The sequence below is a fragment of the Cucumis melo genome, chromosome 1, assembly GCF_025177605.1.
Source record: "Cucumis melo cultivar AY chromosome 1, USDA_Cmelo_AY_1.0, whole genome shotgun sequence".
Lineage (NCBI taxonomy): Eukaryota > Viridiplantae > Streptophyta > Magnoliopsida > Cucurbitales > Cucurbitaceae > Cucumis > Cucumis melo.
In genome coordinates this window covers 9,489,412-9,514,086 of record NC_066857.1, presented here as the reverse complement: position 1 = coordinate 9,514,086, position 24,675 = coordinate 9,489,412, and the positions used below count along the sequence as shown (strand labels likewise).

General features: G+C 37.9%; 1 protein-coding gene and 2 long non-coding RNA genes across 5 annotated transcripts; 1 reads left to right on the top strand and 2 right to left on the bottom strand.

The window, feature by feature from the left end:
• Positions 1 to 1,295: 1,295 nt before the first annotated feature.
• LOC127148122 (uncharacterized) lies at positions 1,296 to 3,137 on the bottom strand. Its single transcript, XR_007818795.1, has 3 exons — positions 2,439 to 3,137; positions 2,265 to 2,341; positions 1,296 to 2,191 (listed from the first exon to the last, which is right to left on the bottom strand). It is a non-coding gene; the product is annotated as an uncharacterized LOC127148122 (long non-coding RNA).
• A 5,392-nt stretch (positions 3,138 to 8,529) lies between these two features.
• LOC127148118 (uncharacterized) lies at positions 8,530 to 10,245 on the bottom strand. Its single transcript, XR_007818782.1, has 3 exons — positions 9,667 to 10,245; positions 9,493 to 9,569; positions 8,530 to 9,419 (listed from the first exon to the last, which is right to left on the bottom strand). It is a non-coding gene; the product is annotated as an uncharacterized LOC127148118 (long non-coding RNA).
• A 12,497-nt stretch (positions 10,246 to 22,742) lies between these two features.
• On the top strand, positions 22,743 to 24,222 carry LOC103500448 (extensin-3). 3 transcript variants are annotated; one of them, XM_051080950.1, is made up of 3 exons: positions 22,743 to 23,003; positions 23,079 to 23,898; positions 24,029 to 24,222. In XM_051080950.1, the coding sequence occupies exons 1-2, from the start codon at positions 22,778 to 22,780 to the stop codon at positions 23,867 to 23,869; spliced, it is 1,017 nt and encodes a 338-aa protein (XP_050936907.1). In that variant the 5' UTR covers positions 22,743 to 22,777; the 3' UTR covers positions 23,870 to 23,898; positions 24,029 to 24,222. The 3 variants fall into 3 exon arrangements, with proteins under 3 accessions (XP_050936907.1, XP_050936869.1, XP_050936774.1); XM_051080912.1 differs by having other exon boundaries at positions 22,743 to 23,270; positions 23,307 to 23,898; XM_051080817.1 differs by having other exon boundaries at positions 22,743 to 23,898.
• Positions 24,223 to 24,675: the final 453 nt, after the last annotated feature.

The following is a 24,675-nucleotide window of genomic DNA, read 5'->3' as shown; positions in this document are numbered from 1 at the left end:
ATTTGCTGATTGTCATTTTAATGAGACAAATTTTCCAACATTAGGGGGATGAATTAAGAAGTTGGAAAAAGAAATTACATGGAACATATCATTATTATCTCATTTAGACCCTCATACAGACCAATGTGAACTTGAAGTTCATAAAATAATTCATTTGTAAAATATAGCAAATCAGTTATCAGATGTATTCGTAGATGCAAAGAAAGTAACTAAATCACACATAAAAGCTGCAAAGTTCCCATCAAAGATTGATATCCCAACACAACATATTGTCATTAATGAATCTGGAACACACCAGAACCGTGGTAAACCAGTTGGTTCCAAAGATAAAATTACTCGAAAAAGAAATCGAGTCAATAACTCGATTAAAAATGTGGATGTTCTAAAAAAAACCCAAAATTTGGCTTCTGACAAAAATGTTAAAAAAGATAAATTAATTAAGGATAATAATGAGATCTCGATACACTATGTCATGACAGAAAAAAGATGAAACCGAACTAATGTAGTTGTTGACAACATTTTTGCATATAATGTTACTCTTGATTTGAAAATGAGGATTCTAAACCAAAATCTATTGAAGAATGTTGCGACAGAGAAAAGATTGGTTTTGTGGAAAGAAGCAATGGAGGTAGAATTAAATTCACTTTCCAAATGTTAGGTTTTTGGACCAATAGTCCAGACACCAGAAGGTGTCAAACCTGTAGGATATAAATAAATACTTATGAGAAAAAGAAATGAAAATAATGAGATCTCAAAATATAAGGCAAGATTAGTTGCACGAGGTCTTTCACAAAGACCTGTTATTAATTATGAGGAGACATATTCTCCGGTGGTGGATCAATCACATTAAGATTTTTAATTAGTTTGGTTGCGTATGAAAATCTAGACATACATCTTATAGATGTAGTCACAACATATTTATATGGATCTCTTGATAATGATATTTACATGAAAGTGCCAAAAGGATTTAAGGTACCTGAAATATATAAATCAAGTTCTCGACAACTATGTTCAATAAAAAGTTACAAAGATCATTATATAAATTGAAACAATCAAGACGAATGTGGTACAGTCGCCTGAGTGAATATTTGTTGAACGAAGGATATCGAAATAATCCAATATGTCTTTCCATTTTTATAAAAAAATCATAGTCAGGATTTGCTATTATAACTGTATATTTTGTTGATTTAAATTGTAACGACCCGACTCCTTATACTGAATCGAAGTCATTACCAATATAGAACAAGTGGTTTAAGTCTTGAAAAAAATTTCAAAACGCATACGGTTTAAGAAATTTTATTTATAAAATTCAAACAAGGTAGTCATGCAGAAACGTAAAAGCAATCTGAAATCCTACTCGGGCCCTATCTACATAAAAGATGGTAAGTGATGTAAAGTACTCAATTTCAAACGCGAAAATCTGAAATAAGAATAAGCGGAAGCGGTAGTCCCTATGGCCCTCCACGGTCTCACTTCGGGTCGCTCGCCAGCTTGCCCTTGCCCTTGCCCCGTCCTCTACCTGAAAACATAAAACGAAGAGAGTGAGTATAAAAATACTCAGTAAGGGACCCACTACTAGTCCCACTAGGTGCCTGTTAACTTCCTGTTAGAGTCCTGATAACTGGTACCCAATCTCTGGCACGTTCCCGAACACGTGCAATCATGCGCTCCCGTAGGAACGTAACTCTGGTCTTCGGTGCCCCGAGGGACACCTAGGACAGTCGGGATGCGAGGACCCCGTCGAGTCACTCGAGTCATATCTATATCCATGCTAGACTGGCGTCCCGTCGGACCACACAGTCCTCAATAGGTGGTGATCCCGAAGGACACCCATGCAGGTACGACTCTAACAGATCGAGCTAACAGGTACCCTAAGTGCAGTATACATACACATGGCATCAGCATATAACATATCATATAAATCATCTCTGCCCTCTCCGTCTCGACATTCGTCGTATAACTATAACGGCTCTCGCCACACATAACAGGCTATAGTATAGCCATACCGTCATTTACATCATACTAACATTGATTTCAGGCATCGTACCGTCCAATCCCCAACATGCAAAATTGGAGTATACATCATCTCATATTTCTAAGCGTGGAGCTAGTAGTAGAATCTCTTACCTGGAGATTTACTTGACGAGTCCTAACCGCGAGGCAGTACGCTTTCCAAGCGACGAGGTCCTAACTGTTTAATATGCCAAAATTCGTAATTAGGTCGCCCACGATTAACGGTTCAAAACTCATTCGAAATGACTTACCCTAGAAGGAGATTGCAGTGCTCAAGCCCCTACTGAAGAAATCCCCCGCTGCAGCAGTTACTTGGTCCAAGACGTCCCTTAAGAAAAATGATCCAATTTAATTCCAAATTAAATTAACTAGTGCCCAAAATATTGAATCTTACTGGATAATGCCAAAATAATTGATTTAATTACCAAAAATTAGGTGGAAGGAGCCAAATTAGGCTTGGCGGCTCGGCTGGAAGGAGACAGAGATCGGCTCGGCTCGGCTTGGCGCAAGGATCTTGCGCGTGCGGCTCGGCTCGCGTCAGCAAGGAGGCGCGGCTCGGCTTGCAGTGCAGGCGGCGCGGCGCGGCTTGTGGTGCAGACCGGCGCGGCTCGTGGCGTGGGATGGGCGCGCGCGGGCTCGGCTTGCGACTCGGAGCGGGCGTGCGCGAGCGTGGAGCGGGTTCGGTTTCGGGCGAGCGGGCGCGGGTCGGTTTCGGGCGAGCGGGCGCGGATCGGTTTCGGGTTCGGGCGTCGGCCGAAACGTGGGTTCGGCTTCGACGGCTGGAGGCACGCGCGGCGGATCGGCTTCGAGTGGCGGCTGCGGGAGACGGCTGTGCGCGGATCGAAGCGGCTCCCTTCGGCTTCGATCGGAGCGGCGCGGCTGGCTGGCTTCGGCTGTCTCGACGAGTCCCGGCTGCGCTGCGTCGGATCTACGCGGCGCGGCGTGGCTGGCTGCGGATACGGCGCTCGGCTGCGCGGATGAGGAGCGGCTCCGGATTCGGCTTGCAGACGCGGCGCGGCTGGGATGGTGGTTCGGCTCTACTACGGCCGGCTCCGAGGGTTATTTTCGCAGCTGGCGGCGGTGGCGTGCGGTGGCGTGCGGCGGCGTGCGGCGGCGGCGGAGAGTGGCGGCGGCTATGGTGGGAGCAAAGTGGGGCTAGGGTTTTTCTTGGGAAGGTGATGAGTTTCACGCCTCCCAATGCCCCCTTTTTAAAGAATAAAAGAATAAAGAAATAAAAAATAAATTAACACCCACACCAATTTACTTTCTTTTCTTCTTTTATTATTAATTTCTTTTCTACTTTAGTCCAATGGCAACTCTCCTCTCTCTCTCTTCATTAAAGCCACCATTGACCCTTTCCAAGGCATTAATTAATTTGTTGCTTCACAATTAATTAATTTATTTCACTCTTAAACCTCAACAATTAAATACCAAGCCAAGGAAAATTTTAACCTTAATTAAGTGTAAGTCAAAATAAATCTCATTTCATAACCACTTTAAAAAATAAAATACTCTTGAGGTGAACAATGGAACTCTAATCTACTGGGGCGTTACAACCTTCCCTCCTAAAAAAAAACTTTCGTCCTCGAAAGTTCTAATCCTCGAACAGCTCGGGGTACTGGGCTCTCATATCCTCTTCTTTCTCCCACGTGGCCTCTTCCACTCCATGGTTCTGCCAAAGGATTTTGACCAGTGGAATTTCTCGACTGCGAAGCTTCTTGACCTCCCTTGCCAAGACCTCGACAGGCTGCTCCTCGTAGCTCAAGTTCTCGCTAATCTGCAGTGGTTCGAAGTCCACCACATGTGTTGGGTCTGCGACATATTTCCTCAGCATGGAGATATGGAATACGTCGTGCACTGCAGCAAAAGATGGGGGTAGCGCCAAGCGGTACGCCACGGGGCCAATCCGCTCCAATATCTCGAACGGCCCTACGAAGCGTGGACTCAGCTTCCCCTTCTTCGCGAACCTCAGAACACCCTTCATGGGTGCAACCTTCAGAAAGACCATATCTCCCACTTCAAACTCGAGGTCCTTACGTCGTACATCAGCGTAACTCTTCTGTCTGCTCTGGGCTGTCAGCATACGAGCTCGGATCTTCTGTATGGCTGCGTTGGTCGTCTGCACTAACTCGGGGCCTAGCATCCTCTGCTCTCCAACCTCGCCCCAGCAGACAGGGGATCTACAGCACTTGCCATACAGAGCCTCGAACGGTGCCATACCGATGGTAGCCTGGTAGCTGTTGTTATAGGCAAACTCCATTAGATGCAGATGGGAGTCCCAACTTCCTGAAAACTCTAGTACGCAGGCTCGCAGCATGTCCTCCAAAATCTGGTTCAATCTCTCTGTCTGACCATCAGTCTGAGGGTGGAATGCCGTGCTGAAGTCCAACCTCGTACCTAATGCAAGTTGAAGTCCTTTCCAGAACTTCGATGTGAAACGGGCGTCTCTGTCTGAAATGATGGATACGGGTACTCCATGTAGTCTCACAATCTCTGTCATATATAGCTGCCCCCACTTACTGGCAGTGTAAGTGGATTTCCCTGGCACGAAATGGGCCGACTTCGTGAGTCTGTCGACCACAACCCAGATCACCGTGTAGCCCCTCAGGGTCTTGGGCAGTCCCGTAATAAAATCCATCGACACACTCTCCCACTTCCACTCTGGCACACTCAAGGGTTGCAACAACCCTGCTGGATGCTGCCTAGGTGCCTTCACCTGTTGGCACACCAAGCATCTACTGACAAAGTCTGCCACATCCCTCTTCATGCCCCTCCACCAATAGACACTCCTTAAGTCCTGGTACATCTTCGTACTCCCAGGGTGCATGGTAAACGGGGAACTGTGGGCCTCAGTCAAAAGCTCCGTCTTAACTGCGCTGTCTTCCGGCACACACAGGCGTCCCTCAAACATAAGGCCACCGTCAGAGGATATGGAGAAGTCTTCACCTTCCTCTGTCTCTACCACGCGACGCTTCTCTGCCAAGTAAGGATCATTCAGCTGAGCAGCAATGATCTTTTGCCTCAAGGTTGGCTGAACTGTCAACTGAGCCAACTGTGCGGTAACCTCACCTACTGAGACTGCAATCTCGGCTCTCTCAAAATCTCTGAGTAAGGGGGTCTGCTTGGTGATTAGCGCTGCTGAATGTGCCACTTTCCTACTCAGCGCGTCAGCCACTACATTTGCTTTGCCTGGGTGGTATAGGATCTCGCAGTCGTAGTCTTTCACCAACTCGAGCCACCTCCTCTGCCTCATGTTCAACTCCTTCTGAGTGAAGAAGTACTTCAGGCTCTTATGGTCGGTGTAAATCTGAATCTTCTCACCGTACAGATAGTGCCTCCATATCTTCAGTGCAAAGACTACAGCTGCCAACTCCAAGTCATGGGTAGGGTAGTTCTGCTCATGGATCTTCAACTGGCGGGAGGCATAAGCAACTACCTTACCTTGCTGCATCAGGACACAGCCCAGTCCCTTCTTGGAGGCGTCACTATAAATTACAAAGTTTCCCGAACCATCGGGCACTGTCAGGACCGGTGCAGTCACTAGCTTCTGTTTGAGCTCCTGAAAGCTCCTCTCGCATGCTGGGCTCCAGACAAAAGGGGTTCCCTTTCTGGTCAACTGGGTCAACGGGCTGGCTATACGTGAGAAGTCTTCCACGAACCTCCTGTAGTAACCTGCCAAGCCCAGAAAACTTCGAATTTCACTAACCGTGGACGGTCGAGTCCAGTTGGTCACCGCTTCAATCTTTGCGGGATCTACTGAAACTCCCTCACTGGAAACCACGTGGCCAAGAAACGTCACCTTCCTTAACCAGAATTCACACTTGGAGAATTTGGCATACAACTTGTTGGCTCGAAGGGTCTCCAAAACCTGGTGTAAGTGCTTCTCGTGCTCCGCCTCAGTTTTTGAGTAAATGAGGATGTCGTCAATGAAGACTATGACGAACGAGTCTAGAAAGTCCTTAAACACCCTGTTCATCAAATCCATGAATACTGCAGGAGCGTTAGTCAAGCCGAAAGACATCACAACGAATTCGTAATGTCCGTACCTCGATCGAAAGGCCGTCTTGGGAATGTCACCGTCCCTAATCCTCAACTGGTGATAGCCTGATCGCAGGTCGATCTTGGAAAAGACAGTGGCTCCCTGCAACTGATCGAACAGGTCGTCAATCCTGGGCAAGGGGTAGCGGTTTTTGACTGTCACCTTGTTCAGCTCTCGGTAGTCAATACAAAGGCGCATCGACCCATCCTTCTTCTTCACGAACAATACTGGGGCTCCCCAAGGCGACACACTGGGCCGGATGAAGCCTTTTTCCAGCAACTCCTGTAACTGGACCTTCAACTCCTTTAGCTCGGCTGGAGCCATTCTGTAAGGGGCCCTCGAGATAGGGGCAGTGCCCGGCTCTAACTCGATGGCGAAGTCTACTTCTCTGGGAGGCGGAAGTCCTGGAAGTTCGTCTGGGAAAACGTCGGGGTACTCCCTTACCACTGGTTCGGAAGATAGGGAAACTTCTGGCTCTCTCACATCCACTACGCTTGCCAAGATGCCCCAAGTTCCCTGGCTGAGTAGTTTACTAGCCTTCATGGCCGAGATGACCTTGGGTATACATACCATGCCTGCCCCCCTGAATTTGAAGCTAGCCTCGGAGGGAGGGTTAAAGACAACCTCCTTGCCAAAACAGTCTATATTTGCATGGTTGGCTGACAGCCAATCCATGCCTAGTATCACGTCAAAGTCCTGCATGTCTAACACTAGTAAGGTCACGTCTAACATACGATTCGCTATCTCTACCCGACATGCCTTTATTTGTTCTTTGGACAACAGGACCTCCCCAGATGGAGTAGAAACCGATAAAACACTACCCAAAGGCTCTACCTCCAAACCCACATGCTGAACGAAAACGGAGGATATAAACGAGTGGGATGACCCAGAGTCAAATAGCACAAAAGCATAATGCCCCAAAATTGGGAGCGTACCTGTCACCACTGTGCCAGCTCGCTCGGCCTCCTGCCGGGTGGTGGCGAAAACTCTCCCCTGCTGGGACGCAGAAGGCTGGGGCGGTGTTGTCTCAAAGGGTTTCCGAGGACACACATCAGCAGTGTGCCCCGGCTGTCTACATCTGAAGCAGACTCCACTTCCAGCTAAGCAACGACCTCCGTGGACTCTCCCGCAGGTAGTACAAGCGGGTAGCTCTCTCAGAGTCCTCCCGGCTGCTGCAAGCTCCCGTCGGTGTCTCTGGAAGACACCTCCTGACCTCAGTGTTCGCTGCGGTGCTACGTCAGGCTGCGTCTCCACCTTTCTCTTCTGTCCCAAGGCTGACCCTCTGCCGGCGGCCTTAGACGGATCGGCTCTCTCAGGCAGGCTCAAATCCAGTGCTATACGTAGTGCATCAGCATGCGTGGCTGGGCGGAGGGCTCTGACAATGCCCTGAAGGTCTAGCCTGAGTCCTCTAACGAATTTCTCCGTCCTGGCAGCCTCATCCCTTACCATATCGGGAGCAAAGCGGGACAGCATATCGAACTCGGCGTCGTACTGCTCCACCGTCATGTCGCCTTGCTCCAAGTTTAGGAACTCTTGCAGCTTGGCGTGCTTCACATTTGCAGAGAAGAACTTAGCATAGAAGTTCTCCTTGAACTGCTCCCAAGTTATTTTGCTGACATCGCCCCCCAGCATTCTCTCAGCGGTCTCCCACCAGGCGGTGCCCCTGTCCTCCAAGAAGAAGACTGCACACTGCACCTTCTGGTCTTCTGGGCACTTCATGTACCGGAAAATAGTCTCTATGGACGTCAACCACATTTGGGCCTTTGTGGGGTTGTCCATGGATCCGTCAAAGGTCTTGGGATTATACTTCCTGAAATCCCGTAAGTGCTTCGCCTCGGCCGACAGTTGAACTGGTACTGGTTGAGCTTCCTCAGGGGCTGGAGGAGCGACGGCCTGAGCCGGAACAGGGGCGGCCTGGGCCTGAGCAGGGGCGGCCTGGTTCTGCTGGGCGGCAAGGAAGGGCGCCAAAGCAGCTTGCAGCATGTCCTGATAACGCTGCTCCATCGCGGCGAGATCCGCCTGGGTGACCGGTGCGTTTGGGTCGACTGCCGGTGCAACAGGTGGCGCCTCCGGCTGGCCACGACCGGCTCCTCTGCCTCCCCTACCACCTCCTCGGCGTGCACCCCTACGTGGCGGCATTCTCCCTAAAATTCACCAACAAACTTTTCACCACGAGAACTTAACACCCTATATCTAGGTCTTAGACTATTCAGGCAAAATTGTAATCTTAACATTAGCAAGGCTTTAGACATACCTGGCGAGTGCCGAAGGACCGTATAGCCATAGGGTGAAGTAAAACCAAAACAAAAAAAATGACTTACATCGTAGGTCAGTCTACAGAACCTAAAACACTGTGCTCTGATACCAACTGTAACGACCCGACTCCTTATACTGAATCGAAGTCATTACCAATATAGAACAAGTGGTTTAAGTCTTGAAAAAAATTTCAAAACGCATACGGTTTAAGAAATTTTATTTATAAAATTCAAACAAGGTAGTCATGCAGAAACGTAAAAGCAATCTGAAATCCTACTCGGGCCCTATCTACATAAAAGATGGTAAGTGATGTAAAGTACTCAATTTCAAACGCGAAAATCTGAAATAAGAATAAGCGGAAGCGGTAGTCCCTATGGCCCTCCACGGTCTCACTTCGGGTCGCTCGCCAGCTTGCCCTTGCCCTTGCCCCGTCCTCTACCTGAAAACATAAAACGAAGAGAGTGAGTATAAAAATACTCAGTAAGGGACCCACTACTAGTCCCACTAGGTGCCTGTTAACTTCCTGTTAGAGTCCTGATAACTGGTACCCAATCTCTGGCACGTTCCCGAACACGTGCAATCATGCGCTCCCGTAGGAACGTAACTCTGGTCTTCGGTGCCCCGAGGGACACCTAGGACAGTCGGGATGCGAGGACCCCGTCGAGTCACTCGAGTCATATCTATATCCATGCTAGACTGGCGTCCCGTCGGACCACACAGTCCTCAATAGGTGGTGATCCCGAAGGACACCCATGCAGGTACGACTCTAACAGATCGAGCTAACAGGTACCCTAAGTGCAGTATACATACACATGGCATCAGCATATAACATATCATATAAATCATCTCTGCCCTCTCCGTCTCGACATTCGTCGTATAACTATAACGGCTCTCGCCACACATAACAGGCTATAGTATAGCCATACCGTCATTTACATCATACTAACATTGATTTCAGGCATCGTACCGTCCAATCCCCAACATGCAAAATTGGAGTATACATCATCTCATATTTCTAAGCGTGGAGCTAGTAGTAGAATCTCTTACCTGGAGATTTACTTGACGAGTCCTAACCGCGAGGCAGTACGCTTTCCAAGCGACGAGGTCCTAACTGTTTAATATGCCAAAATTCGTAATTAGGTCGCCCACGATTAACGGTTCAAAACTCATTCGAAATGACTTACCCTAGAAGGAGATTGCAGTGCTCAAGCCCCTACTGAAGAAATCCCCCGCTGCAGCAGTTACTTGGTCCAAGACGTCCCTTAAGAAAAATGATCCAATTTAATTCCAAATTAAATTAACTAGTGCCCAAAATATTGAATCTTACTGGATAATGCCAAAATAATTGATTTAATTACCAAAAATTAGGTGGAAGGAGCCAAATTAGGCTTGGCGGCTCGGCTGGAAGGAGACAGAGATCGGCTCGGCTCGGCTTGGCGCAAGGATCTTGCGCGTGCGGCTCGGCTCGCGTCAGCAAGGAGGCGCGGCTCGGCTTGCAGTGCAGGCGGCGCGGCGCGGCTTGTGGTGCAGACCGGCGCGGCTCGTGGCGTGGGATGGGCGCGCGCGGGCTCGGCTTGCGACTCGGAGCGGGCGTGCGCGAGCGTGGAGCGGGTTCGGTTTCGGGCGAGCGGGCGCGGGTCGGTTTCGGGCGAGCGGGCGCGGATCGGTTTCGGGTTCGGGCGTCGGCCGAAACGTGGGTTCGGCTTCGACGGCTGGAGGCACGCGCGGCGGATCGGCTTCGAGTGGCGGCTGCGGGAGACGGCTGTGCGCGGATCGAAGCGGCTCCCTTCGGCTTCGATCGGAGCGGCGCGGCTGGCTGGCTTCGGCTGTCTCGACGAGTCCCGGCTGCGCTGCGTCGGATCTACGCGGCGCGGCGTGGCTGGCTGCGGATACGGCGCTCGGCTGCGCGGATGAGGAGCGGCTCCGGATTCGGCTTGCAGACGCGGCGCGGCTGGGATGGAGGTTCGGCTCTACTACGGCCGGCTCCGAGGGTTATTTTCGCAGCTGGCGGCGGTGGCGTGCGGCGGCGTGCGGCGGCGTGCGGCGGCGGCGGAGAGTGGCGACGGCTATGGTGGGAGCAAAGTGGGGCTAGGGTTTTTCTTGGGAAGGTGATGAGTTTCACGCCTCCCAATGCCCCCTTTTTAAAGAATAAAAGAATAAAGAAATAAAAAATAAATTAACACCCACACCAATTTACTTTCTTTTCTTCTTTTATTATTAATTTCTTTTCTACTTTAGTCCAATGGCAACTCTCCTCTCGCTCTCTTCATTAAAGCCACCATTGACCCTTTCCAAGGCATTAATTAATTTGTTGCTTCACAATTAATTAATTTATTTCACTCTTAAACCTCAACAATTAAATACCAAGCCAAGGAAAATTTTAACCTTAATTAAGTGTAAGTCAAAATAAATCTCATTTCATAACCACTTTAAAAAATAAAATACTCTTGAGGTGAACAATGGAACTCTAATCTACTGGGGCGTTACATAAATATAATTGGAACTCTCGAAGAGCATTCAAGGATAATAGAGTATCTTAAGAAAGAATTCGAGATGAAAGATTTCGAAAGAACAAAATTTTGCCTTGATTTACAAATTGAGTATCTAGCAGATGGGATATTTGTTCAACAATCAACTTATACAAAAAAAAAAGTTTTCAAATGATTTTATATGGATAAAACACATTCATTGAACATTCAAATGCAAGTTTGTTCACTAGATGTGAAGAAAGACATTTTTCGACCTCGAGATGATAATGAAAAACTCCTTGGTCCAAAAGTATCATATCTTAGTGCAATTGGTGCACTTATGTATCTTGCTAATAATACAAGACCAAGTATTGCATTTTCAGTAAATTTATTAACTAGATACAGTTCCTCTCCAACAAAAAGGGATTGGAATGGAATTAAATAACATATACTTCGTTATCTTCGAGGGACAATTGATATGAGATTATTTTATTCAAATAAATCAAATTTTAACCTAGTTTGTTTTGCAGATTCTGGATATTTATCTGATCCACACAAAGCTAGATCTCAGATAGAATATCTATTCATATGTAGACAAATTGCTATATCTTGGCAATCAGTAAAGCAGACCATAACAACTAGCTCCTCAAATCATGCTGAAATTCTTGCAATTCACGAGACAAGCTTAGAATATATATGGTTAAGATCGATGACTCAACATATTCGGGAATCATGTGGTTTGTTAATTTCTAGTAAACTCCCTCCAATAACATTATACGAAGATAACATGACATGTATAACTCAATTGAAAGGAAGTTATATTAAAGGTGATAAAACAAAGTACCTCTCAGCAAAGCTTTTCTATACTTATGATCTTGAAGAAAATGGCGACATCACAATACAACAAATTTGTTCAAAGGAACCTAACATACTTATTTACAAAATAAACACTACCTACTGCAACCTCTGAAAAATTGGTGCATAACATTGAAATGCGGTGACTTAGAGATCTCAGGTGATGTTACCATGAGGGAGAGAAAATTTTATATTTACAAGTATATATGAAATATGTACTTTCTTTCCTTCACGGAGATTTTTTTCCATTGGGTTTTTTTCTAGTAAGGTTTTGACGAGGCATATTTCATATATGTAATGGGCATCTAAAGGGAGTATTATAAATACTAATATAAAAATATAGATGCTTGCATTAGTGTGCTTAGTGGCTATAGCCATATGTTTTTCCATCAATTATCCAACACTCATGGCATGTGTCTATAAAAGATTTACCCTTAGTGGCCATGCAACCCACTTCATGCTTGTCAAATGGACTATAAATAGTGACATTTGGTGAGTTTATATAAAGTATGATCATTATTAGAGAGAATTCCATGAAAAGGGAGAAAGTAAAGAAATTTTAATTTTCCTATTTTTCTTATTTCTTCTGTTGAAGTGTTATTTGTCTAAAAGAATATCTTTTAAATTAAAAGAGAATATATATTTAAAAGAGAAGATAGCCAATGAATATTTGATTCTCCTATATTTAGGGGATCTCTCTAATTATCTCCAAGAATATAATAAGCTCCTATTCTTTAGGGATTTTATTAAAGATACAAGTTTTATACATATCTGGATATATATGTATATATGTGAGTTTTGAAGATCGCGAAAAGGTGCGCAGAAACAGTGAGAAAAGTCATGTTGCTGATACTAAGAAGGAACTTCTGATTTATCATTGAAGTGCCCGCAACGAAAGGTAGCTTGAGTAATGTCTTCTGAAACATCATGACTACCTAAAGTAGAGTTCTGCGAATGAGTAATATACATAATGAATCTGTGGTTTGTTTGATTAATAATAGAGTCACGCATACGTTCAGGGGGAGCCTGACCATCAGACGTTGTTGACAAGAGTCTTCTTTATTCCAGGGGGAGCCTGGAGTCTGATGTTAATACCCATGTCATATAGTTATAGTATTGAGAAGTATACATAAGCTATATTGATGTTTTGATGTTTATGGTGACTATTAATAAAATGACTCATCTGAGCTGTGAGCAGCTCTTCAGATGTAGGCAATATTGGCCGAACTGGGTTATCAAAGTCTCATGTGTTATTCTCTTCTATTGTCTCACTAGTGATTACTAACATTATTAACTGCAGTCGTAACTGAAGGGTCCTTGATTATACTTTACTGTTTTTCATCTTCATCATTTATTTATTTTATATATTATATTTTTTTGATTTCTATATTCCGGTAGTGTCCCATTTTCACAACAATATGATATATTGTGATAAATTAAAGTCTCATTATATTACCTACTCAGTTTTTTTAATTTTTTTAATTTTTTTTGACGAAATATTACCTACTTAATTGTATTGACTATATGATCTTGTTAAATCACTTGTGTTGACCTAAATCTCTATTTGAAATTATCGTTTGGACAACATTTTTTCCAAGATTTTATATAAATCATAATAACGACTCTATATCCATCTATCCTAACTTAATTTTGATTTTTCTTCCATGTTTTTTTTATTAAAAAGAAATATTGTAATGATAATGGATTGGATGGGTTTACATAGAAGAAAAAGTTGAGTATTATTTGTCTCCTACACCAAACCACATTCATTAAATAATTGATCACAAAATAAGGGCGTCAAAGAAAAATAATATACAAAAAAGTATTTTATTATTGAAGAAATTAAATATGAAATATACAGTCAAAAGTCAAAACAAATACATGCACAAACCCCTACGTGGAATTCCAATGACCTCTTTAATTTGTCTACACCTAATTTTGAAGAAAATTATTTTATTAATTAAAAAAAAAAAGGTAGATATTATTCGTATGGGAGACATGCCAACCACTCTTCGCCAAACCCCAACTCAATAATGCCCTCATTTTCCTCTTCCCATCTCTATTTTTCAACACATGCACAATGAATAATATGATCACTAAATAAATAAATAAATAAAGGGTTCAAAGTGTTCGTGGCTTTCCATGCTTTTAATTTCAACCTTTAAATATTTTAGATCATAAAAAAGCTAGCATCTTTTGATTTTTTTTCTTTTTTCTTTTATAGAAATTAATACCTCCTTCTATTGTCAATTTTGAAAGTATATACCTAGGAATTTCACTTTTGAGATTTATGTTTATTTAGTTCTATATCTATTTAAAGTGTTTGAAATGTCAATTTTGAAAACATGTCTAATAAATGTAATACTTAAAATTTCTATCTTTTTTTTATTGAGATGTAAAAAAGTTTTAGAAAGTCATTAATCTATTATTAAATAGGGAAATTGTATTGGGTGGCACAAGCAAAATCTAATTTAACAATATTAGCACTAACTTTTTCAATTTTGCAAATATAGCAACTAGTTAATTTTGGTTGATATTTCTTATTTTATTTTTTCATTATTCCAAAATTGCTCTTCTCTGCTGTTTTCTCTTCCTCTTTCGTTTCTTTTTTTATTGTTCTCCTTCATTCTTCGTTTTCTTCTTTTCTCCGTCGTTCTTTTTCACGATTTCTCCTATTCACCTACTTCTCTTCTCCTCGTCTTCTTCTGCCTCTTCTCCACCGTCCTTCTCTTCTCTCTTCAGTTTCGTTCTTTTAGATTTCTCCCTCTTCGTCGGTTTTTTTATCATCTTCTCCTCGTCTTCTTCTTCTATTCTTCTCATTTTTTCTTCAGAGAAAACAAGAATTATGTATGTATTTCTTTCCCTTTTTTGAAGCCCTAATATTATTTCTGTGAATTGGTCATATATTGTTTATTAAAATTAGGTTTACAATTTGTTCTTCCTCATCTCTTTTATTTGTTCCTAACATCTTTTATCGAAAGGAGCTTCGTAGATCAGTTTGGTTTTATTTAGTTATGTTCGGTTCTGTTTTTTTTTTTTTAATTTGTATCAGTTTTTTATATCAGTGGTATGATATACTTATATTATATGTATTAATTGACTGATATACTTCCTACGTGTTTTTTATTTTTCCAAAATTGTTGTTGTTCATTGTAGTTATGGTTAAATTGGCAGTAATTGTTTTTCAGATTGGTCAATGGGATGAGCAACATTACTACGTGGATTACAAAACAAATTGTGTTTTGGTTGATAGAGTGATATCATCATTTGATTCTTTTGTGAACTTGATTCATACTGAAATTCAGGTTGAGTCATGTATTGAACTTTCAGTGTTAATTTGTGGACTATAGGCGATAATGATGTTCAACATGTTCTTAAGATTGCAAACATACCATAACAACTGTATCGACAATACATAAAGTGTATAATGCTTAGTGCATCAGGTGTATTTAGTTGATTGAGTGTATCAACAGCTTCGCAAGTGTATCAACAACATATCAAGTGTTTCAAACTAATAATATGTATCAATGAAGTTTAGCAAGTGATTAAGTGTATTACAATTTATACACAATCGTTTAGATATGACTACAATTTATACGCGATCGTTTAGATATGGTTACGATTTATCTTTTCAATTCCATCGTTTAATTTTGTTACACGATCGTTTAATTTGGTTACACGATCATTTAGATTTGGCCCCAAATCTAAAAGATTTTTTTTTTCAAAATTTGGTACACGATTTTTTTAATTCTTTTGGTACTCGATCGTTAGATATTTTTACACGATCATTTACTTTTATTTACACGATCGATTATATTTTTTACACGATTGTTTACGATCGATTTTTTTACACGATCGTTTACTTTTTTTAAGACGATCGTTTACCTTTGGCTACTTCAATCTTAATGCTTTTTTCAAGATTCTTTATACAGAATCATTTTTTACATGATCGTTTACATTTTGCTACTCTAATCTAAATGATTTTTTTCAAGATTCTTTATATACGATCTTTTATTTATTTTATTTTTTTTACACGTTTACTCTTTTGCACGATAGTTTACATTTGCCTACTCGAATCTTAATGATTTCTTTTCAAGATTCTTTATACACGATCTTTTAGATTTTGCTATTTTTTGCACACGACGTAAAAAAAGAAAAAGAAGAAAGACGATAGAAAGAAATCGCAGTGAAAAAAGAAGAGGAAAAATAGAAAGACGATGGAAAAGCGAAAAAAAAAGAAGAGGAAAAGAAGAAAAACGTTGGAAAGATTAAATAACGTAAATAAAGAATTAAAAAATAACTAAGATGATGGAAAGAAATTGCAGAAAAAAAAGGAAAGAAGAAAGATGAAATCGTAGGAGGAAGACGATGAAAGAAATAACAGAAGATCAATCGCGAGGAAGAAAAGAAAGATGGAAGGGAAAACCTAGAATATTTAAAAAATGGCTAACTTTATGGGTTGTTATATGGGCCGTAAATAGTTTGGTGTTTTGTTACATTTACATAAGTTTCCCTAAATAAATCTATACTATATATAAAAAGATGAGAGTGGAGAAAATTTTTAACCCCATTTTACCCTTTCATTATAACCTTCCTTTTGTCTTATTTTAGTGACAATTTTTCCATTCACACAGTTTTAATGTTTATGGCCATTTTCACATTGAAGAAGATAGAAGTTACACTTTCTTAATTTTGAGATAATATATTATGATATTTTTGAATTTATTATTCATTTTTCACTCATTATGATGTGAATATAAAAAGAGTACAAGTATGAAAATATTGAAATGACAGTTCTAATTTTATAAAGTTAAGTTTACATTATAATTTTTTTGTATGTGATTTTCACGTGCATTGTACGCGTCGTTTACTAGTATTTATAAAATATAACACAATTTTAAAGGGTTAATTTTCATACATATAACAAACTGAAAAAATATTTATGATCCGTGTAACAAAATCAAAAAGTCCATAAAACTGTCAATTTCTTTTAATATTTCAGGTTTGCCCTTCATTTTCATCATCTTTCTTTTCTCTCTTATGCATTTTTTTTCCTTTCCATTGTCTTTTTTCTCTTCTTCTTCTGCAATTTTTTTTTCCTTTCACCGTTTTTCTTCTCTTCTTCTTTTGTCGTTATTCTTTTATATTTTTTCTGAAATAATGAGCTTCTTTTTCAATCAATAAATCTTGTAATATTTGGTGTAAGATTGTGTACCACATATAAAAGATCTTGAAAAAAATATCGTTGGAAAAAATTTGTTGGAGCTCAAAACAAGATCATTTAGATTTGGGTAGCAAAATCTAAACGATCGTCTAGCAAAGAATAGCTAAATCTAAACGATTGTGTAGCCAAATCTCAAAGATCGTGTACCAAATATATTACGAGCGTGAGTGCCAAATTAATTGCGTGTTGACGAGGGCATTTTTGGTATTTTCATTTTGAGTCTATGGATTTTTTTCATTTTCGAAATTGTTTTATACAATGTAAATATTTTTTGCTGCTTTGTTATATTTTTGAAAAAAACCCAATTTTAATTAAATTCTATTGATAATAGATACTAATGACCATTGATATAATATAAATATTCATTTTAGGGTCTTTTAAAAAATATAAAAAAATGGTAAAATATTGACAATTTATAGAACAATTCCGAAAAGGGGAAAAGCCTAGAGGCCCACAGTGTAAAATACCAAAAATGCCTCGTCAACCACGCCGTGAACAACGTGCGTATAATATATTTGTGATCGTTCAGATTTGGTTATTATTTGATAAGCGATCGTTTAGATATGACTACAATTTATTTTTTCAATTCCATCATTTAATTTTGTTACACAATCGTTTAGATTTGGCGATCCAAATCTAAATGATTTTTTTTGTCAAAATTTGGTACACGATTTTTTTAATTCTTTTGGTACACGATTGTTTAGAATTCTTTAAATGATGATTTATTTTTTATACACGATCGTTTACATTTGGCGACTCTAATCTAAATGATTTTGTTTCAAGATTCTGTATACACAATCTTTTATTTTTTTTACACGATTGTGTACTTTTTTACATGATAGTTTACATTTGGCTACTTCAATCTTAATGATTTTTTTTCAAGATTCTTTATACACGATCTTTTAGATTTTGCTATTTTTTTGTATAGTCATTTAGATTTGGTTAACCAAATATAAATGACGTAAAAAAAGAGAAAAATAAAAAAGACGATGGAAAGAAATCACAACGAAAAAAGAAGAGGAAAAGTAGAAACACAATGGAAATAAATCGAAAAAAGAAGAGGAAAATAAGGAAGACAGATTAAAGGATGTAAATAAAGAATTGAAAAATAAGAAATATGATGGAAAGAAATCGCAGAAAAAAAGAAGAAGAGGAAAGAAGAAAGACGATGAAAGAAATCGCAGGAGGAAGATGAAAGAAATCGCAAGAGGAAGACGATTTCATCGCGAGGAAGAGAAGAAAGATGGAAGGGCAAACCTGAAATATTTAAAAAATGACTAATTTTATGAGCTTTGTTATAAAAGTCGTAAATTGTTTGGTATTTTGTTACATTTACGAAAGTTTCTCTTCATTTTACAATATTTCAAGGGGTATTTTAAAAAATATAACAAAGCGGAAAAATATTTATACTATATAGAATAATTCTAAAAACAAAAAAAGCCCACATGCTCGCCATGAAAAATATCAAAAATGTTCTGTCAACAATGAACGTAATATATTTGGTAACGCACGTAATATATTTGGTACACTATTGTTTAGATTTGGCTATTGTTTGGTACACGATCATTTAAATTTTCTTTTTCAATTCTATCGTTTAATTTGATTATACGTTTGTTTAATTAATTGGGTTATACGATCGTTTAGATTTGGTTACATGATTGTTTAGAGTACCCCAAATATAAACGATTTTTTTTTTTCAAAATTTGGTATACGATCGTTTAGATATGGCTAAACGATTTTTTTCAAGATTATTTATACACAATCTTTTAGATTTGGTTACCCTAATCTAAATGGCTAAACGATTTTTTTTTCAAGATTCTTTATACACTATGTTTTAGATTTGGTTACCCTAATATAAACAATGTAAAAAAAGAGAAGAAGAAAGATGATGCACGCAGCGAACGAGAAAAAGGGAAAAAGAAGAAAGAAGAAGAAAGACATGCACACAGTGAAAAAAAAGGAGAAAAACAAGAAAGACGATAGAAAACAAATCAGATTTTGTTACCCAAATCTAAACGACGTAAAAAAAGAAGAGAAAAAGAAGAAAGATGGAAAGAAATCGCAACTAAAAAAGGAAGAGTAAAGGAGAAAGATGATAAAAAATCACAGAGAGGAGAAGAAAGATGAAATGACAAACGTGGAATAATTAAAAAATGACTAACTTTATGGACTTTATTACACGGACCATAAATATTTTAGTAGTTTGTTATATTTATGAAAGTTTCCTATATTTAAAAAGGGAAATTTTAGATATAGTACAATAAAATAAAATATTTACAATATATAACAAAATTTTGGATTCTATCAATACTAGATATTGATAGACTTCAATCATTGTCTATCAATATGATTGATAGAAGCATATGTATGTCAATAAATATCTATTATTAATAGAAATTTGAAATTTTGCTGTATGTTATAAATATTTTGTCAAAATTTCCATTTTTTTTTTTACAATTCCCCTATTTAAAAATGCTCCATACTTTTATACACCACCTAATATATGTTAACTACTCAATAGAAAATAAAAGTGAGAATTAAATTTATAATCTTACTTTATATTTATTCTAAATTAATTAATAAATATTAACATAAAACAATAAACATGAGTACTTGAAAACAATTGAGTTCAAAAGTTTAAATCAAATACTCTGACTTTAAACAAATGACTTATTACTATTATTTCAATAAGATATTCAATTGAAAATATACCACTAACCTATTGTTTTAAAGCATTGCTATAAATTTGTAATTTTTTATTTGAAAATGTTAAATGAAGAATTTAATTGTTATAATTCAACATAGTTTACTTAGATTCATATAGTTTAAATCTTTTTAAATTCAGTATTTATAATTTGATCTCTTATAGCTTATAGTTTTATATACGATGTCACTTTGATTGGTATATATAAATGAGAAAAAAGTGAATCATTCAAGGGGATAAAAGATAATTCTAAAAAATCTTTTAGAGTTCGTTCAACTAAACCATCAAAATTAAATAGAAATATTAAAGTCAATTGTGAGAAGTAAAAAAAACTTAAACTTCGAGAAGCATAAAAAAAAAGAAAAATAAATACTCATATAAAATTTTGTTAAAAAAAATACAAAAATAAAACAAAAAGTAAAAAATTCACATAATTAAACAGAATCGAAATTATCATCTCCCTTATTTAGAAAAAGTAAATTTTTTTCTTTTTTTTTTACAATATGAGAAGAAAAATCAAATCTTGATAATACATAATTTAAGTCGCCATTAAATTAGGCACAATTTGTTTTTATCCACACCAATTATCTCGTCCTTATTTTTTAAAAAAAAAACCAAAGAAATTGTTTTAAATGAATAGAACTAAAATAAATATATATAACAATTCTTTATAGACAATCAACAGTATTTGTCTAGTCTATCATAGTCATTCAAAAATTTCTATTGATATCTATCGATGATATTTTGCTACATTTATAAATATTTTGGTTTATTTTACAACATTTGAAAACAATCCATAAATAAAATTGCTCTTCAATAAATATTAATTTATTAAAGAAAAAAGAAATAGGATAATTACAATGGTAACAATTTTAGGGATAATAATCAAGTGTACAACAACAATTTAAAAAAATTGTAAATATAGCAAAGTCTATCATCTGTAGAAAGACGATTTCTATTGTCGAGAGACTTCTATCTTCATTAGACTCTTATGATTTTATCAGTGATAGATCAATATCATCATTTACAATATGGTCTATTAGTGACAAACTCTTATAAATTTTGCTATATTTACAAATATTTTTACGATGTGACTATATGTGCTAATATTTTCGAATCTAATTTGTTATATTTGTAATCGTATCCAAAATTAAATTAAAAAAATGAGGCAAAAAGCAGCTTGAAAAAAGGAAAAAGAAAACACATGATAAGGTTAGTTAAAATTACAACAACCGCAAGAAAAATAAGTAAAACACATGAGTTCGATGTTCATACGTTTCTTCGAAATTCAAAGTAATCACCATCACGTGCTCCAATATAGATCACGTGCCATAAGGTGGTATGATTTTGGACTCTAACAAGTTGTATAATTGCTTAAATATATGCTCTAATCACCTTTCAAATGCTTTGAATAAATGTTTAAGTTTGGTGTTTAGATTGATATATTTCTTTTTTATAATTCTTATTTGAAAACAACTAAACATTGCATTTTTTTTCCAATAACATAAACAAACAAATTATTTATAAATTTGATTCTAGTCGTAATTTGGAATTGACAATGAAAAAGATGTTATATTCTATTCTTATCATTTGATTTATTTTCTTGATTTTAGTGTAATTGCTTATTTTGTTATATTTTTCTCTCATGAGATCACTCAAAGATTCTTTATATTAGTACCTCTAATAAGGAATCTCATTCAATAGAAATCATCGATCAAAGAATATTTTTAAAATACTTTCTTTTGTTATCTATAGTTTTCGAGAGAAAAAAGTCATTCTACTTACGAAATGAACAAACAAAGAGATATAAAGAGACATTCAGATTGGTAATCCAATCCGATACAATATGATTTATGTTTAGGAGGGAGTATGCCTTAAGGAAAGCTAAGCAATTGATGTGAAAAACAATGGGTATCTATTGAATAATTTCTACAGAAACTCCGACACAACCTATCTCTAGTGTACTATAACCTAGGTTCCTCCTAAGTATGAAGATTCCCCTATCAACTATAGTGTTGGTCTTTCCTTGTCTTGTAAATAAGTTTACTTTGAACAAATAACTTCTACTCTCTCTAACTAAGTGTGAAAATATCTTTCTCTTCAACTACAACTTCAACTTCAAATCGAGACAAACTACAAAATCTCCAATAAGAGAATACAAAAGCATTTTGAAGGTTAAACTTATGCAGATCTATGAGTTTTTAAGAAAACAACTTAGTCTAAATAGCAAAAACTTAATATAATGAGACTACTACCCAATCATATAATAAACAAACTTCCTTTCCCTCAAAAACCTTTTTAAACACAACATTATATATTTTAATGGAATGATGACAAACGGCAACCCTAACTAAGGAGGGGCACACAAAGAAATTGCAGCTCTTTTTTTGGCAATAAAACAAATATGGATCAAAGTCTTTTCTTGCCACATGATGAAAACAGTCCAGACAAAAAGCCAACACAATCGTAAACACAACAAAAATAGATAAGTTCTTCAAATAATGCATTGGATAACTAGTCTTGTTGGATCAAGGATGTAATATTAAAAACACTCTAGCTTCCAAAATTTGAAAGGGTAAACTTTAACATTTTTTTCTTATATGCAAATTATATGTTTTTTAAATATAAGTTTGTTTCTTAAGAATATCAAGCACTATTTTATCTTATTGGATAACTAGTCTTTTTTGAAACCTATATGAAAACAAAACCAAAAGTCTCTATTCGTTCAAATTTCTACAAAGTTATGTTATTCATTATCAAGAAATTGGCATTTTGAATATTTTAAATATTATAAAATTTGAATAACTCATACATGATCCGTATTTGATAGACAGCTAGCTTTAGAAAAAAAAATTGTAGTTAATTTTACAAAGTTTAAAACTTTTTTCTTTTACACTCTTGTTCTTTAAAATGAATATAATACCATATACAACTCGTTCAAAGATAATGCAGGAGAAACTTTTCAAACCAAATATATATTATGGTTATAAATTTATATTTTTTTAATCCAATCCAAATTTGAATAGTATAAATTCCATAACTCATTTGTCAACATTTCGCTCTTTTCCACGAAGGTTAGGTGTAAAAAATTAATATAATTTTTAATTTTTTGACCATTAATAGTATTTGGTCAATTAAAGAAGTACATATGGAAGCTATATAAAGGGAGGTAAGGCGTTGGCTTGAAGGCACAACCAAAATCCCATTGAGGAAGAAATATGAGGAAATCTAGGTCTTTCATGGCCTATCTTGTGGCAACAATTTTGGTGGCGACTCTAAGTTTGCCATCTGTATTTGCGGCTGAGTATGTTTATTCTTCTCCTCCACCTCCTTATTATGTATACAAATCACCTCCTCCTCCTGTCTATTACTCTCCTCCACCACCAAAAGTGAAGTATGAGTATAAATCACCACCACCTCCGATCTATCATTCTCCTCCACCACCTCCAGTTTACTATTCTCCTCCACCACCTGTTTACCACTCTCCACCACCTCCAGTTTACCATTCTCCTCCGCCACCTGTTTACCACTCTCCACCACCTCCAGTTTACCATTCTCCACCGCCACCTGTTTATCAATCTCCACCCCCTCCAATTTACTATTCGCCTCCCCCGCCAAAAAAGTATGAGTATAAATCACCACCACCTCCAATTTATTACTCTCCTCCACCAATTTATCACTCTCCTCCACCACAAGTTTACAAATCACCACCTCCTCCAAAAAAAGACTACGAGTACAAGTCTCCACCACCCCCAAAGAAGGACTACGAGTACAAGTCCCCACTACCACCCAAGAAGGACTACGAGTACAAGTCCCCACCCCCACCCAAGAAGGACTACGAGTACAAGTCCCCACCCCCACCCAAGAAGGACTACGAGTACAAGTCCCCACCCCCACCCAAGAAGGACTACGAGTACAAATCTCCCCCACCACCAAAGAAGGAATATGAGCACAAGTCTCCACCACCTCCCAAGAAAGATTACGAGTACAAGTCTCCATCACCACCAAAGAAGGACTATGAGCATAAGTCTCCACCACCTCCTAAGAAGGACCACAAGTACAAATCTCCACCACCTCCCAAGAAGGAGTATGAATATAAGTCTCCTCCACCACCTAAGAAGGACTACGAGTACAAGTCTCCTCCACCTCCCAAGAAAGACTACGTGTACAAGTCTCCTACCCCACCTAAGAAGGACTACGAGTATAAGTCTCCTCCACCCCCCATGAAGAATTACGAATACAAGTCCCCTCCACCCCCCAAGAAAGGCTACATTTATTCTTCACCTCCACCACCTCCTTACCACTACTAGATCAATATGCATTATACTATTACTCGAAGGTAAGCCTTTCATAGTTAGAAATGTCTCTCAAAACACAATTAAGATATCATGTTTTGCTTCCAATATATTATTTAAAAGATATTGTAAAGATTATATTGGTATTCACTCAATCTTATAAATTCCTTGCAGGTAAAAGAAAAAAAAATACTCATACAATAAAGAGATGGCCAAACGACGATCGTCAATGTGCTCAAACCATGGCCTTCCATTATAAATTATGTCTTGTTGATCCATATATTTTGCTTTCCACAATTTAGTTCCACATATTGTGTGTATTCATATTTTACAGAAATTACGAGAATATTTCATTTTCTTTTCCAAAAGATTCAAAAAAAACTTTCTTTGAAGATGACTATCATTGTTTACAAATTGATGTTCCAATCTAACATAAACAATCAATAATGATGCCTGACAAAGGGATGGAAGTCTATGCAAATAATTTGCTAAATATACTTGATGCAGAATTAAGTAAAAAAAAAAAAAAATTGCTTATGTTTGTATGATCTTATGTCAATCAACAAAATTAACAACACGTTTTTTCGAAAGCATCATATAATCCATTTATCATCGTTTATAAAATGTCAACCGACGTTTAAAACAAAAATTGATATATTAATCAATACATCATTACACTTTGTATGCATTAGGTCAATATTATTTTTGTCAAGTTGTCCTTCATTGTACTTGGCTAAGTTTGACAAATTAATTAAAGTAATACCTTTGTTGACCTAAGAATTCACTTTATAGGTCTATTTTTATTAAAGAAGTAGTATAAT

Bases quoted from the DNA above. Each gene is read 5' to 3' on its own strand.
- LOC103500448 (XM_051080817.1), top strand. From the start codon at position 22,778: ATGAGGAAATCTAGGTCTTTCATGGCCTATCTTGTGGCAACAATTTTG.